A 21,260-nucleotide genomic window follows, 5' to 3' on the forward strand; every position below is an offset into this window, starting at 1 on the left:
ATCAGTTCCCCAGGCTATAGCAATTTTGCACAGCGTAATAGTTAGCCTGGAATTCAGATTAGATGTTAAATCTCTAGTGCATCTGAAAGACTGCATTGGATCTTGAAGGGGTAATATGGGTTACCTTCTCCTTCAGGTTTAAAGAATAAGAAGAGAGAACATGGCTGATTGAGTGAAAGCACTTTTGTGTGATTGAGTGAAAGAACCCATTTTATGCAGACTAGGTAGAAAATGACAAGATACTAAATATCTTTCCAACTTTATACCTAAAATCTTAAATTGATTCGTAGGGGTTGAGAATCTCTTTCTCTAGTTGAGCAATGACTTTACAATATTGAACTACAATTATACTCCTGGGTCTAAGTGTGGACGTCAACATTTCAGATTGCATGATGGTCATGGGGAAAGCTGGGTAGGGTCATCTCATCCTGCTCACAAAACTTATTGTTCTCCTATAGAAAGATCTGGCTGGAATTTAGAGGTTGCCTCTGAAATGTTCTTGCAGATAATTGGCAACGTTCCACCTTAGGAATGACAAACTGCTAAGGAGTCTGTCGTCAGGGATTCAGCTACAGCAGGTCTCTTGGATGTTGCGAAGTTTGATGTTAATCCAAACTGTGAAGCTATAACATTATATGGGTTTTGACTGCATGCTGGTCTGTCTAATGCTTTGTAGTTATCCTAAAATTCTAAGCTCCAGTAACTGATCAATACAGAAGATGCTGCTTCTAAATCTTAATTTTGTTTTGTTGTTCTCCCCACTGCCAAAAAAAAGGGTAAACCAAAAGATGACACAAAAGACCATAGTGGTTTCCTTAGATATTAATATCCTGCTAAAGCAAAATAATTGTGTTCTTGAAGCATAGCCCTGTTGATAGCAGGTGCTATTTAGTAGGATATGCTTTATTTTCTGTGAGCTTTTATTTGGTACTGCTTACGTCTGTGGTAGCTTATTTTTAGTCTGCACTGTTTATGGACTGCAGAAGTTGTCTTGAAAACCCCTTTATAAAAAGAATACAAAGTGGAGAAATCTTTGTCTCTTTCCCTGCTGTCTTTTCAAGGAATTCAATGTCCTCTTTAAGAAAAGGAAATAACGAAAACCGCAGGAGCATATTTTATACCACTGAGGAGTGGGAAATGCTGGACCCAACCCCTAAAGACTTAGAGGACTCAATGGCCCTGGAAGAAAAGAGGAAACACCTGGCAGAAGGAAGCAAAGGTAGAAGTGAGAGGAAGGAAGGGGACCATATGCCTTCCCTTCTTTAGTATAGTGTACTGTGTTATGTCTATCTCCAGGAAATAAGTGGAAGATTATCTTTTCTTCACAAACCACATGCACAGCTCTGTAAATTCTTCTAAAAAAAAAAAAATGAATTCCTTAAGATGTGTTGGGAGTCCCCTGCCATTCAGATATAACAGAACAAGTATGAAGCCTTGTTATCCATTGCTTCAGGTTTCCTGAGTGTGTTACCAGCTCTAGTTTTTACTCTTGAGTTGCTAGGTTGCAGGATGAAGGGAAGTGTTGGGGCTTTAGTTGAGTGTAGCCCATTTGTCTTTGGGCTATGGAGTATATAAATACATGATATATTGGGTTGCTTCTGAACTAGGGGAAGAAAGTAGGGATGTACATGCAGTGGTGATTGTCTGTGCATTGTGACTGGTTCTCATGTTAGTGTTTGGAATAACCTTGTGAAGACATTTTACAGCTCCTTAAGAGCACTTTAGCTGACATCCAAGTGAGTCAGTCTGTTAGAAAACATCCTTCTCTCTAAGAATACTTCTGTGGTTATATAAATGGAAGTGAAACATTGCACTGAATGCCCCTGGAAAGAGCAGTATACTGTGATATCACTGATGGTTTTGCTGTGATCACTTCTGAGCTGTTCATTATGTGAAGCAATGTTTCTTTTGCCATAGTTAGGGGTACCTTTTATTTTCTGTAATGAATTGTAAAGTTCTCTTCATGTCTTATTTCACAAGTATTGATTTATGAGCTAAATCTTTTATGTGTGAGGGGTGAAGACTGAGCTATATATTTTTCCACCAAAGGAAGCGACTTGGAAAATGAGGAATGTTTAACACTATTGTATTGGGCTATTTAAACGCTGCTTAGAGACTAATTTTAATGAGCATATTTTTAAAAGAAAATCTGAATGCTTTGAAATGCCTTTTTATGAAGTGAACCGAACTAGAAGAAATTGTTTTATGCAGGACTGACTAGTTCAGCTTTTCCATTCGATTTTGGCCGCATTCCACACAAAACAAGGCGCCCGTTAAGAGACATGATTGCATCAAGCAAAAACCGGAACAGCAGTGACTCTTCTCCAACCGAGTGGTGTGCTGGTAATGGGAACAAACTGGTTTCTGAACTGCAGCTGAAGTATCAAAGCCAGCAAGAAGAGTTGGAAAAGCTAAAGAAAGATCTTCTGAGCCAAAAGGTAATCATGACTTCGGGCAAAGTGAAGGAAAGCAAAGGGCTCTGGCAGGTGATAGTGAGTTTACCCTTTATGGCTGCCTAACTGCATTAAGCACTGGTTGTTTGTTGTAAAATAATAGTGCTAAATGAGCCTTTGTTTACAGAATGTCTTGAAACAAGAAGGACCCAGTTTTACATCTGTTGAAGATCTGAATAGAACTTGGATTTGCATGTTGTTCATTAACTTGGTTTGCCTATCTTCCTTATGTTCTGAAGCTGGCTTTGTCAGTGTCTGCCAGGATCCTGGCAGGTAATCACAGCTTCTTTTGCCAGTAGTACATGTAATACCTGAGGAACAACTTCTTCCAAGTCCTTTTTGGTTTGGTTGCTTGGTTTTTGATTCTTTAAAGTCTGGAGGAGAGGGTCAGGGAATGGGGCTGACACCTGCCCCCCCAGTGGTTTTGTAAATGATAGGCATAACCATAAATCTACGTATGTAGATGTATCTACTGCCCTCATATAGTGTTCATGCTTGTGTGTCCTCATAATTCTGATTTATTAAATACCCTGGTTTTATCTGAAAAAATTCTACTCATTTTAAGGGGTATCTGTGCAATGCCATGAGCAAAGATACTTGTTTGTCTTTTTGTAGGGTGAGGGAAGAGGAGATGAGAACAGTAAAATTGTTAGCTAGGTGTGTTTTGAAAAAGGGGTTCTAGCTCAGAGCCTTTGATGCTGTCCTTTTGCAAAGACCACAGAAACTCCTTTCCTCCCTTGTTGCAAGTCAGTTAATTGCTTGGCTCATTCTATGGCAGGACTTTCTAAAGAGCCCTCTAAAGACTTCTTTTTCAGTAAAGTGCATGTTTTGGTTTCTGCTGCTTTCTCTGCATCTTTTAGGGAAGAGAGCAATTAGTTACCCTTCCCTTTTCTATTCTCTAATGTTCACCTGTTAATTTTTGAGGTTCAAGCCCTCTTCCAATTTAAGCCATCCATATGGTCAGTCATTGTAAAGTGGTAGCCTGCTAGGAATCATGGCATGTAAGTGAGTTTTTGAGGCCTGGTTGGATGGGGTTTGGAGCAACCTAGTCTAGTGGAAGGTGTCCCTTTCTGGGGCGGGGGGTTGGAACTGGATGGGCTTTAAGGTCCCTTCCAACCCAAACCATTCTATGGTAAGTGTTTCCTTTTTTCCTTAGAGTATGACCATGAAGTCCTTATAAGTTGATGATTCAGAAGCAAAACCTATTCCAAAGCTTTCCTGTGCCTGATGTTAGATTTCTAAGTTATAAAACATAGAAACTCGAGACTTCCTTGGAATCTTTTCTTTTTAATTCTCAGGAACTTGTGCGACTTCTGCAGCAAACGGTCCGATCTTCTCAGTACGATAAGTACTTTGCAAGCCGTCTTTGTGAGGGGGTTCCCAAAGACAAATTAGAGCTGTTGCACCAAAAAGATGACCAGATTTTGGGTCTCAACAACCAGCTTGAGAAGTTAAATCTGGAAAAAGATAGTCTCCAGCAGGAAGTAAAGAATCTGAAATGTAAAGTTGGAGAGCTCAATGAGCAGCTGGGTATGCTGATGGAAACAATCCAAGCCAAAGACGAGGTGATCATGAAGCTCTCTCGTCAGCTCAGCGAATGTGAGGATAACACATCCTCTCAAAGCGGAGCAGTAAATTCTTCCGTGGCCACCTGTACTAATAAGGAACTACAGGAACTGGACAGACTAAAAGTAAGAGCAATATTTGTGTCTTGATGGATAGGGGAATCTCTACTCCCTGTAAAAACTTTGTAGTCTGCTTTACTGTTTAAGGAGATCACTAGAGCAATTCTCCAAGGTACACGTCAGCTGAGGCTTTCTCTGTTATGTGAACTGTTATGTGGCAATTTGAACAGGACTTTATACTTTGAGCTGGTCTGTACATCTATAGTACAGTGTCCCATACTTTGAGTAACTTAATCATTGGTGTAGAGGAGGAGTGATGGGAGAAGTAATCAAAGGAACAGGAAAAAGTAAGAGGAAAACACTGGAGTTACTGAAGTTAGCCACTGTCCTCTAAACATGCTTTCTTGCCTTTGGGTGAATTTATTCCAGATGGATTAGCATTCCAAGGGATTTGGGATACAAGAAACTCGTATAAAATACGTATAAACATACATCATTTTCTTTCCTGTATGTGTGCCTGAGAAGTTCTAGTTTCAATTGTATTTTCTAGAACTCCATGGTCTTAGCACCAAGCAGACCAAAGCTTGTAGATGCTCTGGAGTGTTGGAGTATTGCAGTGCTGGGAGGGTACCAACATTCCCTCATCCCACAGCCTCAGGTTTCAGAGGTAGTATTTGTAGCCAGGAGCTGAGTGGGTTGGGCAAGGAGGCTGCCTTCTACAGGAGCGTAGCGCTGGAAGGGAAGCAGATGAGGCAGAGCTCCACCCTATACAGCACTGTGCTGTGTTTGGCATGTGTCTGACTTACGTGAGAGCTAAAACTACTGTTTGATTTGATATGTTTAATGGTAAGTCCTTGTTCTGTATTCTGAGGTAAAGTTTCTCAGGCAGACACATGCTGTTTGTAAGATGTTCTAATGAAAAATACAGTTTTAATTTCTTTTTTTTACCCACAGGACAATCTTCAGGGTTACAAGACCCAGAATAAATTTTTAAATAAGGAGATTTTGGAACTTTCTGCTCTACGAAGAAATGCAGAAGCAAGAGAGAGAGAATGGCAGGCGAAGGTCAGACTAACACATCCTGTTCTCATTTTGGCAGTGTCTAAAGCAGTTTTCCAAAGTGCACTTGTAAATCTACACAGGGAGCATAACTGTGGAAGGGGAATGGAACGACTTGAATGTGTGATAGTCTAAAAAATCACATTCCCCCCAAACGCAGTCTGTACAGACTAGTTTTGCTGAATGGATTCTTAAAAGAAGTAATTGACTTTAAAAGTGTGTTAACGAGTAGAACTTTTCCATCACTTACGAACACAGGCGTGTGTATTTGTGGAAACACTGTTTCCTTGGAATTAAGGCTGTTATGTTCTTGAATTACGCAAAAGACAGGATGTGTGTGGATTTGATATGTCATTGGAGTAGAGCATGAAGGATGGTTATGGTATGTAACTATGGAAGCATGTTTCTGTGTAGATGAATTTGAGCGTAGAGAAGTTGCAGGTAAATAGTGACTATTTCCATTGCCAGGGGCTAGGAAAAATACACACATCCATATCTGTGGCAAGATACCGGTAGCTATGCTTTGCTGGGGTTTGCTTTTGTTTTTTTTGCAATGATGCACACAGTAGCCAGGTCTAAGTGCTGTCTTTCTTGCACAGAGGTGGGTGTTGACAATTCCTACATGTTATTGCCTAACTTGTGCCTTTAAAATGCCATTTAAATTCATGTTGTTCAGACATGTGTAGACTAAAGCTGCTATTTCATAGCAAAAGTACAGGTGGTAGAAAACCTCTTGTCTACTATTCTCCATGTAGTTTAATGCCAGCCAGCAACTAAGTACCACACAGCCACTTACTTACCTCCCCTGGTTGGATGGGGAGGGCAATCAGGGAAAAAGCCAGTAAAACCTGTGGGTTGAGATAAGAAGTTTATATAATAGATTTATATAATTGTAATGAAAAGGGAGACAACAAAAAGAGAAATAAAACCCAAGGGAGACAAATGATGCATAATACTACTGCACCACCCACTGGTTGATACCCAGCCTGACTCGAGTAGCAGTCTGCCCTTCTGGGTAACTGCCCCCCGGTTTATATGCTGGATATGATGTGCTGTCATATGGAATACCCCTTTGGCTAGTTTGGGTCTTTCCAGGCTTCTGGTGCCCCTCCTCACTGGCAGAGCATGAGAGACTGAAAAGTCCTTGATCAGGGTAAGCGCTACTGAGCAACAACTCAGTAAACCATTGGTGTCTTATCAGCATTATTCCCAGGTTAAAGCCAAAACACAGCACTGTACCAGCTACTAGGAAGAAAATTAACTCTATCCCAGTGAAACCAGGAAATGTCTTAAAAGACTCGATGTAAAAAGCCACAAGTATCTGAGGTGTCATTTCCAAGTACTTTATGTACAGAATTTTACAGTAGTGTAATAAAATGCATATGCCACAAAAATGGGAAAGTAAATCTGACTGCTCTTGAGTTACAGGTTTCTAAGCAATGGAAGCTAATAGAATAATATTAAACCAGATTTTAGAAGAAGTGTGGTACAAAGTACATTTCTGAAGACTTCTAACGGTACGTGTTGTTTTCTGCAGTACACAAGCTTGGAAGCCAAACTCTGTCAGATAGAAAGTAAATACTTGATCTTGCTTCAAGAAATGAAAAATCCCGTTTGTTCTGAGGAGCAGAGTCCTGCTCGTGAGGTCATCACACAGCTACTGGAAGATGCTTTGAAAGCAGAAACTAGTGAACAACCAGAACAAGCATTTTTCAAACCACACCTGGTCAGGTAATGTGGTCCTATTGTAATAAATGTCTGTGTATCTTGGTCAGTGGGCCTGGTTCTAACACTGGAAATCAGACAGTTGGGATATATTTGCAGGATTTGGGGGTTTCAGTGAATTTTCCTTCATGCATATCAGTATCACCATGAGATGCTTTTGGCAGTATACATACATGTATTTTATTTACTATACAGTAGAAAACTCAAATATTGCCATATAGCTGCTGAAGGTGAGCTACGGAAGAGATGGGTTCATTGGAACTTGATCATGTTCTTAAATATGCTTCATCTGTGTAGTAATAAATATTGGAATATGGGCATGAAATCTTTTGTATGTGGAAGTATAAAAATAATTCTTAAATAAAGCATGTACTTTTGAAATATTTAAATAATAATGGTTAAAACTTGAAAGTGGGAAGTGCCTTGAGGAGGGATATTTGCAGTGACTTTAGGATGGGAATTGGAGAGTTTCGGGGCTACTGAACACATTTTTTTAAAGCCTTTTTTCTTCCCCCCCCCCCCCCCCCATTTCAGTGAATATGATATATATGGTTTTCAGACAGTCCCAGAGGATGATGATGAGGAGAAACTAGTAGCAAAATCACGAGCTTTGGACCTAAGATCACTTTCTCTCAGTGAAAACCGAGAGATCTCCACAGGAGTAAAATGGGAAAACTATCTTGCCAGCACAATGAATAGAGAGATGATGCGCTGTGTAGAACTGAAGAACCTTATCCGATCTGGAATTCCTCATGAGCATCGTTCCAAGATGTGGAAGTGGTGTGTCAATCTCCATGTTAAGAAATTCAAGGACAGCACTGTTCCTGGGTACTTCCAAACCTTGCTTCAGAATGCTCTGGAAAAACAGAACCCTGCATCTAAACAGATTGAGTTGGATCTCTTGAGAACTCTGCCAAACAACAAACATTATTCCTCCCCAACATCTGAAGGGATCCAGAAGCTGCGGAATGTGCTGCTGGCATTTTCATGGAGAAATCCTGATATAGGATATTGCCAAGGACTCAACAGGTAAGATTTTGCAACTATGCAGTGAAACACTTACTGAGCCTTTCAAATCACGTGTATAGCAATGTGCTTTTGGGCAGGCATTTGCCTTATGGTTTGTATGTTCAGGGTTTATGTTTTAATAAACATCTATCATATTTCTTTAAGACAATAAAAAAAGAATTACCAGGGTCATTAAACTTGTAAAATCAGCTTGACAAAAGAACTGGTGCTGGAATTGGCACACATCGACAAACAAGCTACTTGAATGTAGTTTTATGTTCTGGGGGATCTTTTTGCATGCAGGAGTTTGTTAGGATTTATTTAGTTAGTTATTTTTTAAAGCAAGCAGAAATAAATGCTTGAAAGTTTCTGGGTTGTTTTTTTTCGTCCTGTAAGGCCACAAATGCCAGCGTTTCCCTCAACGCCTTCAGTCAGAATTGCAGTCATCAGCGTAAGGATGATTCTAATGCTACAGGGAAAAGACAGATTTGAAGTCATTACAGTTGGCATTTGCTGAAATAGTTTTGCTATTCTGAGATCTGTAGTAAAGGAAGGTGTTGTTTGAAACACCCTCCCCTATAACACTGTGGGTGTCAATCGGTGCACTAATTTATGTACTAGTAGAGGCAGTGAATAATGTAGTAATGGAAAGTATTCTTTTTCTAAGTATTCACCACTAGTGGTTATGCTCTGTGGGTAAGTCATATTTTAAGTATTGCTGCTGTGTCACAAGACGTGTGAAGAACAGAGCTGCTGCAGTCTCGGAGCAAAACACCTCTGGTGTCTAGAAGGTGTTAGAAATGCTTTTGCTAAATTTAAGCTTTCTGTGCAGCATCATTTTATCCTGCAGCATTTTGGGGTTTCCTGTAAATAATTCTGCACTTGGGTATACTTGTAAACCAGCAAATCAGATATTTATTCCATGCTTTAGTTCTCTGAAGCTTTCAAAGTGTTATCACCATACTAAGCTGTGTAGCATCAGAAGCAATTCATGTTGTTACAGTTCCTCTTGCATATAGGCAGGCATAAAATAAGTTTACTTGGAGAAAGATCTTGGAGGTAATCTTTCATATTCTAACAACTATCAGCAACATGAAGTTACTCTCTGTTGTTTTTTTTTTTCCCTTTCATAATCCTCACTGGAAACAGGAAAACCAGGAATGCTGCTGCTGTTTAATCTTTTTCTTTCTTCCCTACTTTAAGAAGTTGCTGGAACAAGTTTAGTCTCTGATAAGTTTTAGAGGCTTTTTATTCTCCTTAAAAGACAATGGTAGATAAGACAAAAGTGTTCTTTGCATTTATCTCAATGGGTATAAAGTACACTTGCTGAAAAGGATTTTTCTAAACTTACAACAACTTTGTGTGAGGTGCAAGAACCATCTGTGCTTCTCCCCTTCAGGACAGACAAACGAAACTCTGGGACTTGGAAGCTTCTCATTATTTTGCCATAGATCCTGGAAAAATGGCATCAAGCAAATCACTCTGCATTTGCCATACCCTGTTTTCTCATTTAACTGAGTAAGAATGCTTGTTGTGGCTGAGAAGGCATCTCATTGCCTCAGCTTAAATGTCATGAAGTCTTGCTCTTCAGTGCTCCTGTTACTACATTTATTTCTGCTGAACAGAAATAAAGGCTTTATTTTTATTGTTTTTAATATATTCTGTGATACTGTAATAATATTTTTCTCACATAAACCCTATTTTCAGGTTGGTAGCAATTGCACTTCTGTACTTGGAACAGGAAGATGCTTTTTGGTGTCTAGTAACAATAGTGGAAGTTTTCATGCCTCGTGATTATTATACGAAGACACTGCTAGGATCTCAGGTATGTGCTCTGCCACAATAAAGCCTGGTCCTGTAAACTGCAGCCAGTTGAAACCTTTCCTCTCAAACTGTCTGATAGGCCTCTTGGTGAATGTGCTGAGGTGACAGAGGCAACTTTCAGGCACCAGGGCCTTTGCCTGGACAAGGGCTCTGAGGACAACACTGAAACAACCGTTCAGTGATCTGCCCTTAACCCCTCTTTGGATTATTAGCTTTGCAATAGTGAGCTGTTTTATCATTTCTTTCCTCAGTTGGGAGGGCAGGGGGAGGTTGGTTTTGGGCTCTGTCAAAGGGGGAGTGAGAATGCATTTCTCCAGGATGTGAGCAGTATATGCTGTAGCTCTCCTCTGCTTCCAGATGATGTTCTGGCACCTGCTGCCTCCTCTTAAGTATTTCTGCAGCTTGTTCTCTGCTCCAGTGCTCCTGCACCAGTACAGCAGTAGTGACCAGTTATAGGAAAACATCTGCATGTGAGGAGCCCTGTGAGACTGGTGCTTGATAGTCAAGTAAGAAGCTGTGTCAGCAAGGGTGGTGTGCATTAGGGTGGCCACGTATGTTTTGGGTGAATCTAGCCTAGAAGTGTAACTAGACAGCCCTGGGTTTCCTGGTTAGCTCTTGAAAAACTTGCACCTACAGTTTGGCAACAGCCCTGCTTAGAATAACATATGTTGGAAAATTGGGAGCAATAATACCCTGTTTGTCATCTCTTTAGGTTGACCAGCGAGTATTCAAGGATTTAATGAGCGAGAAGCTTCCACGACTCCATGCTCACTTTGAGCAATACAAAGTCGACTATACTCTTATCACTTTCAATTGGTTCCTTGTTGTATTTGTGGACAGCGTCGTCAGCGACATCCTGTTTAAAATCTGGGACTCCTTCCTCTATGAGGGACCAAAGGTGAACTGAATGAGCTAAGTTATTTCAGTTGTTGTTAACAAAATGCTGTGGGGTTACTGAGGGCAGGGTGGAGGAAGGTTTTATCACTCAAATCCTGTCAGTTATAATCACTGGTAAAAGAAAAAGGAGGTTATGTGCATAAATAAGTTTTCCATTTTACCTTTGTTCTGCGAGTTAACATCTTGAGCTACATGGAAGAATTTGTAAGTGCTGAGTATCATCCTTTCACCACCCACCTTTTTTTTAATCTTTGAAAAATAAAGCTATAGGCAGTGTCCTGCATGAAGCTATCCATCAGTTTTAAGTAATGATATCAAACTGAGAGCTACTTTATGAAGAAGGAAGCACAAGCTGGAAGTGTTGAAAGGATGTAAAAATCAGTTGTAACCAAGTGTTAGTGTTTAGCTTGTCTCTGCAGCAACTGTTTGTGTTCTTTCTACAGACAGTGAAAGTACAACTGACACAGACTGACTGTCTGGGCTCCTTATCTCATAAATTAAGGGGTGGGGGTGAAAGAACTTTCATGTGTTTCATACTTGTTGAATTGCAGTGAAATAACATCAGTGCAGGATCCAAACACAGTAATAACATGAATTGTAGGCAATTGGAGAGAACAGGAGAGTTATAAGTAGACGACTGTGTGTTAAGGAGATTTCCTGTTGGCCTCATCTGAGCATTCTAACATGCAGCAGTATTTTGGTTGTGTGTTCATTCAAGTAGTTTTTAAGCATCCTGGTATTTTGTGAAGGGAGCCAGGTACAGACTGAGGAAGTTTCAGAATGAAGGGAAGTAGTGCTACTTCCAGATTGTGCCGGAGCTGATTGACAAACTGGTGTCAGGAGGTCCATCAGCATCAGACCCCAGTGCGATGGGAAAATTCAAGGCATTGGAAAACAACCTGTTGAGAAAGCAGAGCTTAATTTTATCTCTGAAGTAACTTAATGAATGTGTTCTGCAGGCCCAGCAGTCTTCGCTCTGCAGCTGAATTAGGAACTCAGAACTTTGTAAGAATGTGTGTGTTATAACCCCAGTATTGCGTTCTGGATAGACCTGCAGAACACAGTCTTGGTTACAGCCACAACCCGAAGGTTTTGGCAGCTTATGGAAATGGGGGACAGGGCAGGAAGGGAGCTTGAGGGAGGTGTGATTATAGCTCAGATTCACTCTGTAGAAAGAGTAACACTTAGGAAGAGTAACGCTTTTCCTTCGAGTTTATAATAGATGATAATGAGACTCAGTGCATTCTGTTCTTGTGAAGAATCAGACATTGTGTGTGTTTTTATCAGGTAATATTCCGATTTGCCCTGGCACTTTTCAAATACAAAGAAGAGGAAATCTTAAAACTGCAAGATTCAATGTCCATCTTCAAGTACCTCCGATATTTCACACGCACTATACTTGATGCTAGGTGGGTAACTCAGACTTGTGCATAACTGAAAGACTTGTAGTGGGGTGTGGAAGAAATCTGTTGTGGGGTTTTCTTTTATTTTGGTTTTATCTCCATCTTAATTTATACATAAAGCAACAAGAGGTGAAACTAACTACGGAGATTTCTCCCCAGTAGCTGCATCTAGTGGAGACAAAAGCACACGTAATGAATGCACAATGGTAAATTTTTACCTGTGATAGAGATTACTGTGCCAGATTGGTCTGGTTTAGCAGTTGTATCGTGGTAGCAATAGATCAGAATGTCAGCTCTAGGTGAAGTCTCCCCCCACTGCAGATACAGCTTGCATAGTAAAATGTTTTATGATATGTAAATCCACATCCTGGTTCATTTATTAAAAACATGAGCTATGACCCACTAGGCTTAGATCTCTTATGCATCATTAATTCATAGGCTAATGCCACATAACTCCATCTGATTTTAAGATTTACTTTGAAGCAGAGAATAAATGCAAATTAGTTCCTCTTCTTTAGTCCTTGCATAGGAATTGCAGTTTGTAAATTAGAGTCTGATGGTTTTAGGTTCCTAGTTCTGCTGCTCTACTGTAGAGCAGTAGATAAATCTTAAAAAGAGGTGGAGGTGTCATAGTGGGCTTGGTTTCATGTTTGAAAATGTTTTGCACAGATACTAAAACTCACTGATGTTGAATTCAATACAAAATCAAATATTCTACACTGAGGTGTTTGCTTTTGTAATAAATTCCACATGAATTGAGGCTTATACTTTGGCTCTTACTGTAAGAGCTATTTATCATTTTTACTTCCTGTGTTTCAGTTTTGACTGGGGTGAAGTTAAAACTGAATAGTCTCTCTTATGTGCTAAAAAGGCTGGCTGGAACCAATGCAACCGATTTAAATAGTAGAAGTGTTGATAACAGTTATGTTTACTCTGCTGAAATCTCTCCAAGCACTCCTGAGGGGGAGTTGCATGGTGCTTTGTATTTTAGCATTCCCCTCTTTATCTGAGAAATGCTGGGCAGTTGTTGTACTCAGCTGTCTGTGACCAAAATAAATGCTGACTCATTCCAAATCTGGAAGTGACCGGGAAGTACAAACTTCATTCTGGTAAGAGGGAGCGCATATTTTTAACAGAAAACAGTAAATAAAACAAAGTTGTAGATGTTTTATAATTGATAAATAGGTTATTTTAGAGCTTCTGATCCAATGTGTAATATGTAGTACCAGTAGTACCACCGCAGAATCGCCAGTAACTAAAGGATGCAAAAGAAAAGGGGAGAAGAAAACTAAATCTTTCTGTTCTTGCCTAATTTGAACAAAATTTTGCTACTTAATCAGAGCTGCAAATTTGGCTTTCCGTTCCTTTCCCAATTAGGAAAGAGAAATGATGCTTTGGCTCTCCTCTCAACCCTCTGTGCTGAAATGACCTATTTTAAAGACTTCTAAATTGCTGGAAGAGATCTCATTTTTGGTGTTAAAAATGAACTAATTGGGTATCTTTGGCCGAACTCAGTGCATCAAAGATACCTGCAATGCCAGAGGGACTTTTCACAAGGGCAGGTAGTGACAGGACAAGGGGGAATGGCTTTAAGCTGACAGAGGGGAGATTTAGATTAGACATTGGGAAAAACTATAATGAGGGTGGTGTGTTTCATTTTTGTACAAGTTTTACAATAGCAAAGTTTACAATAGCAACAAGAACTTGGCCAATGAAGCCATGGTGGCTTGCAGGTGGTTTGCCAACTGTCAAGCATTTGTTAACACTTTGATACCTGAAATAACTTTAAAACTGAGTGCTTTGTAGAGCTTCCTTGCAATACTGGTAACATCTGAGACCTATTCAGGTATGTGAAGGAGACCAGTGATACCAGCCGCATGCTAAATACTTAGATGAATGAAGTTCAAAACTGACTTTAAAAACCCCAAGTATGATTGTTTGTCTTCTCATGTGTAACTCACAGGAAACTGACTGGTATTGCTTTTGGAGACCTGAATCCTTTTCCATTGCGTCAGATCAGAAACCGGAGGACCTATCACCTGGAGAAAGTGCGTCTTGAACTAACTGAACTAGAAGCCATTCGTGAGGATTTCCTGCGTGAGCGAGAGACATGTGTTGAAAAAAGAGACCTTATTAGTGATGATGAGGAGGATAGTTGAAACCACTCAACATAAACTTTTCTTTGGGATCATGACCAAAGTGAGTTAACCTCCGAAACACTTTATTAATCCTGTCAAACAGAATGTAAACTAATTCCTTGGAAATATGCAGGACAGATTTCCAAACCCCAGCACTTTGAGAAATACTGCTTTGTATGGAGGCCAAACACTTCTGTTTACATTTATGTTCATGGAATTGTATGTAGAGCACTTAATATCTGTCTCAGTCAGTCAGATGAATTGCTACTTGTTTTCTCACAGCGCACTGTTAGTGCCCCTATGTGAAACGTCCACACTCTGTTTACTACATTCATTGCCATTCTGTGGGGTTTTGTGTAGCACAGGTTCAGTGTGGGAAGACATCATACTTTTTGGTTTCGTGTTGGTTCAATAAATGGCTTTTCATCATGTTGTCCTTGAATAAACTAGCCATTCCTGAGGTCACAAAGGATAAAGGTGTGGAATGAAGTGCAGAAAGAGCTTTTACATTCCTTTGTCTTTTTTTTGAGGAGACATGAAATGGATCATCAAACAGAATATATGTACTTAAAGTAAAGGTAATTACCTTTTCATCGCTGGATGTTCAGTTATACTGAAACAGTGATACCAAACATCAATTATGTTTTACTGTGCAGCTGTGTTGATAAAGATTCTCCTTAATGCAAAGGGGCTTATAGATCAAATTCTGTTTAGTCCATTTTATTTCTAATTTCTTTGTCTCAAAAAAGCCACAACCAAAACTCAGCTATTATGGAAGAATGGAACCTGTCACAGGAGCACCATGTTTTAGTAGAGGTTTGTGTTTGTGGTGTAATTTGGTTTATTTTGGGGTTGTTTCTTTTTGTTAATGTATTTTAATGCTTCTTCCTATTTAGGGCTTAAAATAAGATGAACTCTCACTCTTCAAGAACAAACATAGTGTTCTTTTTGCATGAATGTATAACTGTTGTACAATAGTGGTAGCAATAGGATTCCTAAAACAAATGTTTATCAATCAGAGGATCCTAAAGGTCACAGCACACACACAGGAGTACACTTTCCTTTTCCAGCAGAAAAATGCAATATTCTCTCTGTGCTCAGCTTTGCTGTGAGTGTTGCATCCACATCCTCCAAGACAGCTGAAAGGAAACACTTGGGGTGTTTAGCTGTAGTGTTTCTGGCTGTGGAACTGTGATTGGAGGCCATTCTTTATCATTCGATGATGAGCAATACTGTTGAGTGGTTCTGATGAGGAAGGTTTCTTTCTTGCTGGCTCTTCTTCGGACTTCTGCAATGTTCTGTCTTGAGCTTTTGGATCTTCAGAATGCTGGATTGACTTAAATGTTGTATCTGAATATGTTGGGATAAAAGTAGCATTCAAATACTGGGCAGCAAATCACAGCTCTGGGGAAGTGGGGAAGAAGTGGCAAAAACCAAAAATGGTGGTTGGGAATGGTCAAGAGCCTCAAGCTTCTGCTTTGAGTGTTTTCTTTTGGTTTTCTGAGAACAATTAGGACCTCTTTATCCAGAATCCCCATGTAATTGTTTTAGAAAACCTGAGTGTGTGTGGGAAGAAATCCCACTTCTGTTTCACAGCACTTTTTTTCTTGAGAATGTATTTGTAGCCTTCTCTAAATCAGCATATTCTCAGTCAGTTTATCTGGAAGGGAAAGACTTCACCAGTGGTGAACATTGTAACTTACAGGACTACTTCGGATATAAAATGTACACTTGTATGGCATAACTAAATTAGCAAACAAACCCTTGCCAATGAGGGACACATTGGATGATCCTCTCAATTTGCATGTTATTTCTCTTCTAAAGTGTCCCCTACCTTGTCTGTTGTAAGCAGTAGTTTGGGGGTTTTTTATTTCCCAGTTACTCTTGTTTGTGTACCTGAGTTTATTAGGCAGGTTTTTCATATTATTGCATGTACTGTATTTTTTACTTACAATCAGTGTTTGAATATAGAAATGGGACCAGGTTTTCTACTTTTCTAGTTAAGCTGTCTTGGTTATGAAAGAGCTAGTCTCTAAATCAATTTGTAATGTCTGGCTTTTTGGTTCGGTTTTGATTTAATCTTGTTTTCAAGTGTTAGATGAAATCTTACTAAACTGAGGATCTTCCTGGCAGTGGCAACAGTTGAAAGGTTAAAATGAAGAAATTAGAAGTCTGTATCGACCCTCTTCCTACAAATTGATTATTCCTGGGTTTTGAGTCTTCACTGTGAACTAGCCCTGTGACATTAGGAGACGTTTTCAGACTGATCTCATTGAAGTCCTTAGGTTGTGAAGATTAAACTAACTTTAGGGCAACTGTTTGGTAAGTTGTCTGGCTGACAAAACATGACCTGCAATGTTACAGGACCATTTCTGATTGTTAAATCTGTGTGTATGTGGTGCTGTGTTTCGTTCTATAAGTTGTTACCCAATTGTCCTGTAAAACTAAGTACTTCTGATTCTTATGCCACTGTGTGAATTCAGTACATGAATGTTTGAAAGCTTATGGAAATTGTGTTTCCTCTGGGTATTTCATTAGCTTGCAAATATGAAATGAGTTGATGCTGTTACATTCAAATTCCCAGCGAGCTGTTGATTTCATTTTGTTAAGCATTGTTACTGATGCCTTAGTTGAAAGGTCAAAGAATCTCAGAGGTAACTAAGCTCTGACAACTAGAAGTATACATAGAACAAAAATGAGATTCATATAGCAGGAAGCCATGTCAGGGGAAGCTTGCCTAGCTGTTGCAGATGTCTTTGGGTGACTATTAGTTTTCTAGCAGTGCTTTCTCTGGTAACTTTGAGGAGTAGTAACCAGCTAGGGACATGCAAGATACACAGGCAGCATTTAAACCTGATGAAATCAAGCAAAACTATAGTGTGACTCAGTGGCCTGCAAAAGCTGAGCTGCATAGATACCAAGTGTTTGTATTTAGAGGTAAACTTCTGAAAGAGTGCATGAGAGTTAACATTTGTATCAGCCACTTAGGAGGGAATTGAGTTGTTAATGCAAATAAAGACTGCTAAGACTCTTCTTTAACTTCAAGGTCGTGCACATATGTGCAGAGGTCCTTTTGCATCTTCATACATGTATGCATGGCTTTCCAGTGAAACTTCTTGTTATTTGTTTAAAATGCTCTGTTATCTTCTGTTAAATAGGCAAAAAATCGGTGCACTACACCTCTAGCTATTGAAACTGCACAGTATTTCAGCTTTATCTGTCCATGCATACAGGTAGTATTATCATACAGTGTTATCACATTGTTTGGTGGTTGCTTATTTTTTTTACCAGCCGTGTAATCAGTATGTCAAAGATTTTTTTGTTGCCCTTAGGTGTCTTCTGTGAGAGATTCTCCCTTTGCCCTCAGTCTTTGTAAGCATGGTAAGATAGTTAAATAGAAAGGGAAAGATCGGGTTTGGTTTAGTTCCTTAAGACATCAGGAATGAATGATTGGTCTTAAATTTGACAGAGTTTGTATGTTAGTCATGCTTAACTGAGAAATGGAAAATCAGTCAATGTGGAATTCTGTAGCTGTTCAAGTGAATGTTCCCTTAAGTGCCATGTTAGAAATCAGCAATATGCGGTACAAGAACTCTGAATCACAGAACATAAGTGACGCTATTTTCGTAAAGATTGATGTAAATTAAAAATAAATTGTTTATTACTTTACAGCTTGCTCTGGTTCTTTTTTCTTTTTGTTTTTCCTGTAACAGAGGGAAATGACTGCAGGTGCCATCAGGACAAACCAGTAGCAAAGCTGGTGTTATTGTCTCAATGTGATTTGAGAGAGTCTCTATAAAGGAATGTAGATAGAAATCTGGCTGTGAAGCCTGAAGATGTGAACTAGTGACATGTTGCATGCAGGGGATGCTGACTGGGTAAAGTGATGATTAGTGTCCTTAGTTTCTCAGGAGACAAGGGAAGGGGAGATTTAAACCTGTGTGAGCATTCACAGACTTCCTAGGAAGTCTATGATTCTATGTGCATTTGTATGGTATCTCCTGTACCAAAAGTCTTTTTAGTAGTCTTGGGCACTGATGTTCTACTAAAGCCTGTGGTAGCCAAGTGCATAATTATAGCTGCTTTGAAAATGTGAAGTACTGAACTAATTTGTAAATCTAGTCTCAATGTCTGTCTTTGAGATCTGATTTTTGCATTTTGGAGTTACCTTGGCTCCCTTAAAGAGGCTATAGAGTACCTCAGCTACTTCAGATATGAAACTTAACAGCAAAATGTTTGTGAGGGAGGAAAAATAAAAGTTGGAAGAGTTGGGAGATCACTTTAATTGCATGTCCAAGCAGATCTTTCACAGTAGAGGTACGTAGTTCCCTATTCTTGTCCTCTGGCTCTGCTACAGACTGGCAAGCTGTTAAGAGCAGATACTGCCAGGGTTGGAAATGTGTTCAAAGGGGTTGCAAAACAGGATAGAGAGCAGCAATTGAGGCACGACATAACTATGGCCTAAGGACCTCCTATCCTGTATACTGAAAGTCTAAGTCAAAGGAATAAGCAGAAAATGCTGGGAAGAGAGTGCACAGGGAGTGATGTCTTCACTTGGATGCTTGGAATATTTACGTTGTGTTCCCCTAGCAGCTGCTGTGGCCTCTTAAAGAACAGCTGAGGCTCCTGTTTCCTGCTTGATGCATCTGTTCCCAGTGGAATTGCAACAGGGATGTGGCTGATGTGTATAGCTGATGTATGTTGTTAAATACTTTATCCATAAGAGCCACATTAGAAAGGATAAACACAGCTTGCCTACTCTGAACTGAGACCAAATACCTGCAGAGTCTCACTCTCTGTTCTGGGTGTCCCAGAGGTGCAGAGAACGCACTGAAATCTGCTGGCATTGCAATGTGTCAGGTGTTCATTCTGTGGGATTTTCAGAAGTGCTAAACATAGCTTCCTTATCTGCAGCTCCTTGACCTCACTGGAAGCAGAATCCATGTAGTGCTGAAGCTGTAGGAATTCCCACACATGAAGTGCATTCACTCAGATAATGCAAAGGAAGGGTGTGCTCTGCCTTGGAAGTTTCCCCCCTGGAAAAGAAGGTAAAAGGTTCAATCACAAGCAAGTTAGTAGAATGGTGTTTTCATCATGGTACTACGCTAAGGAAGGCATGCCTCTCTACAGTTATACCCACTTACAATGCTAGTTTTACAGAGGATTAGACTAGAAAGCAAAGTTCAGGACTGTATATTGAATGTGATACTAAAAACCCTAAACAGCTACTAAATAAGAAACCAATCTCTTCTCTACCCTCAAATAGTCTGGGGTGTTGTAAAGAGAGGTGATGAAAACACTCAACAGTAGAATACGCCTGGTGCAAATTAAGATGATTTTGGCCTTAAGGTTCTCCTAGCTTTGAGTAACTGCCTCCTACCTGATGTTTCAAATGAGGTGTACCTTCTGTGTGTACAAAACCGTTAAGTTTTTGCAGTGAGCTGACTCTGAGACTTCAGGCTTGAGCTGAAGAGCTGACTGTGGTGTCTCCAGGCACTGTGACTGGTGATTAAACTGTGAAATAAGCTGTTTACCTGGGACTCCCCCTTTGGAACATAAGGTATGGGCTTCCTTCTTTATCATTTCCTAAAGGAGATAGAGACACATGGTTAGTAGATGCTGCAGTGTTTGCTTGTGCTGCCTGCTTCAAATGGTACTCAGCTTTGAGTTTTTCTTCCTGTTCTTGTCCTGTATGTGCACAAAGGCTTTTGTCCTGATTGCCAGAGATGTTACAAAGAAGTTTGTTAGTGTTCTAAGGGTAAACAACTAAACCACCTAAGAGCAGCATCTTACTTAAGCAGAACCTGTATTTTGGCTTGCAAACCCTATGGACGTGGTGTCAGGGATGAGATTCAACCTACCTTTGCTCTTCTTTGTGACCTTGCAGGGCTTGCCAGGAGACATTAAATTCAAATCGGGGTTATTCAAGGACTGGGGAGAGCTTGTCCTGATTTGTGTTCTCTCAGGTCAAACCATGCTGTTTTGTCCTTGCAGCTAAGAGCAAACAGAAGAGGAGGCCTTCCCTTTGTGCCCTTTCCCCTGAGAATTTGGAGGAGGATTGCTGTGACTTTCATGTGATCACGTCACATTGTAGAACTAAAGGTGAGGAATGAAATATCTCTAATTTCCCTTTCAAAGCGCTCTGAACTCTTCCACTGCCCTCTGAAAACTTGATTATTGCTCCCATTTCCCGTCCTCCACCCTGTGTAATAGCAGATGCAGCCACTTTGCTTTCGGAACTGGGGGAGCTGGGTGGAACTCCTGGGCTGTGAACACCACTCCCAGGGCAGGCGAGCAGGGGCACAGTTCAGTCCTCTTCACTTGGAACAAGTCTGGAGCCAAGTTCCTTTTGAGCTGCGATAATAACAAGAACTGCCCAGTATAAGATGCTTTTAAAGTTCATCTATCATTGCAACTGATTTCAATGGAAACAGCCTGCCCATTTATGTGTGATAATTTTCTATAGCTTTACTTCATCTTAACCATGTGGAGGATTGGAAGTGAAGGCAGCCTGGCATTCACGTGTGATTTCAAGGTGTGAACGATACCACATCCTTCCTCATTAACAAGTGGTGGGTATTAACTTGCCCAGAATAAATTTAAGGTTAACGAACAGTATTTATTGCAGATGCCGTCTTGACAAGTGAAGAGGGAGACAGCCTAGTTTTAAAGGTTTTGGGAATGTCTTTAAGACAGGAGAGTGACCACATGTCATTGTTGGTAGCCAACATCTGGTCTAGGGCAGTATAAACAGTACTGGAAACCAGTATTGCAAATGTTTGCTATAGTAGTGCATGTTCTGCATTTTGAGACGCACGATGAGGGCTGGAAACCTGTGCTGCTCTTCGTTCCACAAGCCTGATGCTTACTGGGTAACGCTGAGTTTCAGACCACACAGTAAACTATATAGTCTTAGACAGAACAAGGCTTCTGCAAATGAAGTGCCTCTCTAGTGCATTCACCTCCTCAGCCGTATTTTCTTTGTATTGTTTTCACACATCCCGCATCTACTACAGCAGAAGAAATGGGGTCCTCTCAGAGATACTCCCTCAGCAGCCTGGGTGCGCGGTGCTGCTCCGGAAGGCTTTGTAAGAGCCAAGCCCCGACCGACACCTCAGCTGCGGGGAC

General features: G+C 40.3%; 2 protein-coding genes across 6 annotated transcripts in view; both read left to right on the forward strand.

Annotated features, from left to right (window-relative positions):
- The window catches only part of TBC1D2B (TBC1 domain family member 2B), a 32,343-nt gene extending 14,542 nt beyond the window's left edge, over positions 1-17,801 (forward strand). For both annotated transcript variants that reach the window (XM_062625869.1, XM_062625860.1), the window contains exons 4-13: positions 1,062-1,219; positions 2,212-2,438; positions 3,752-4,144; positions 5,033-5,143; positions 6,675-6,868; positions 7,397-7,891; positions 9,578-9,695; positions 10,407-10,592; positions 11,879-12,000; positions 13,958-17,801. In XM_062625869.1, the coding sequence (XP_062481853.1) occupies positions 1,062-1,219; positions 2,212-2,438; positions 3,752-4,144; positions 5,033-5,143; positions 6,675-6,868; positions 7,397-7,891; positions 9,578-9,695; positions 10,407-10,592; positions 11,879-12,000; positions 13,958-14,153 (2,200 nt within the window). In that variant the 3' untranslated portion in view covers positions 14,154-17,801. The remainder of the gene's footprint in view (positions 1-1,061; positions 1,220-2,211; positions 2,439-3,751; positions 4,145-5,032; positions 5,144-6,674; positions 6,869-7,396; positions 7,892-9,577; positions 9,696-10,406; positions 10,593-11,878; positions 12,001-13,957) is intronic.
- A 2,077-nt stretch (positions 17,802-19,878) lies between these two features.
- Positions 19,879-21,260, forward strand: part of DAPK2 (death associated protein kinase 2) — a 48,928-nt gene continuing 47,546 nt past the window's right edge. The window contains exon 1 of one of the 4 annotated variants that reach the window (XM_062625898.1): positions 19,879-20,234. The gene's annotated coding sequence lies outside the window, so the exon portion shown is untranslated. The remainder of the gene's footprint in view (positions 20,235-21,260) is intronic. The other 3 variants (XM_062625879.1, XM_062625915.1, XM_062625906.1) reach the window with 3 other exon arrangements.

This window comes from Pezoporus occidentalis, unplaced genomic scaffold, assembly GCF_034315485.1.
Source record: "Pezoporus occidentalis ecotype Australia unplaced genomic scaffold, CSIRO_AGI_Poc_V1 ctg11, whole genome shotgun sequence".
Lineage (NCBI taxonomy): Eukaryota > Metazoa > Chordata > Aves > Psittaciformes > Psittacidae > Pezoporus > Pezoporus occidentalis.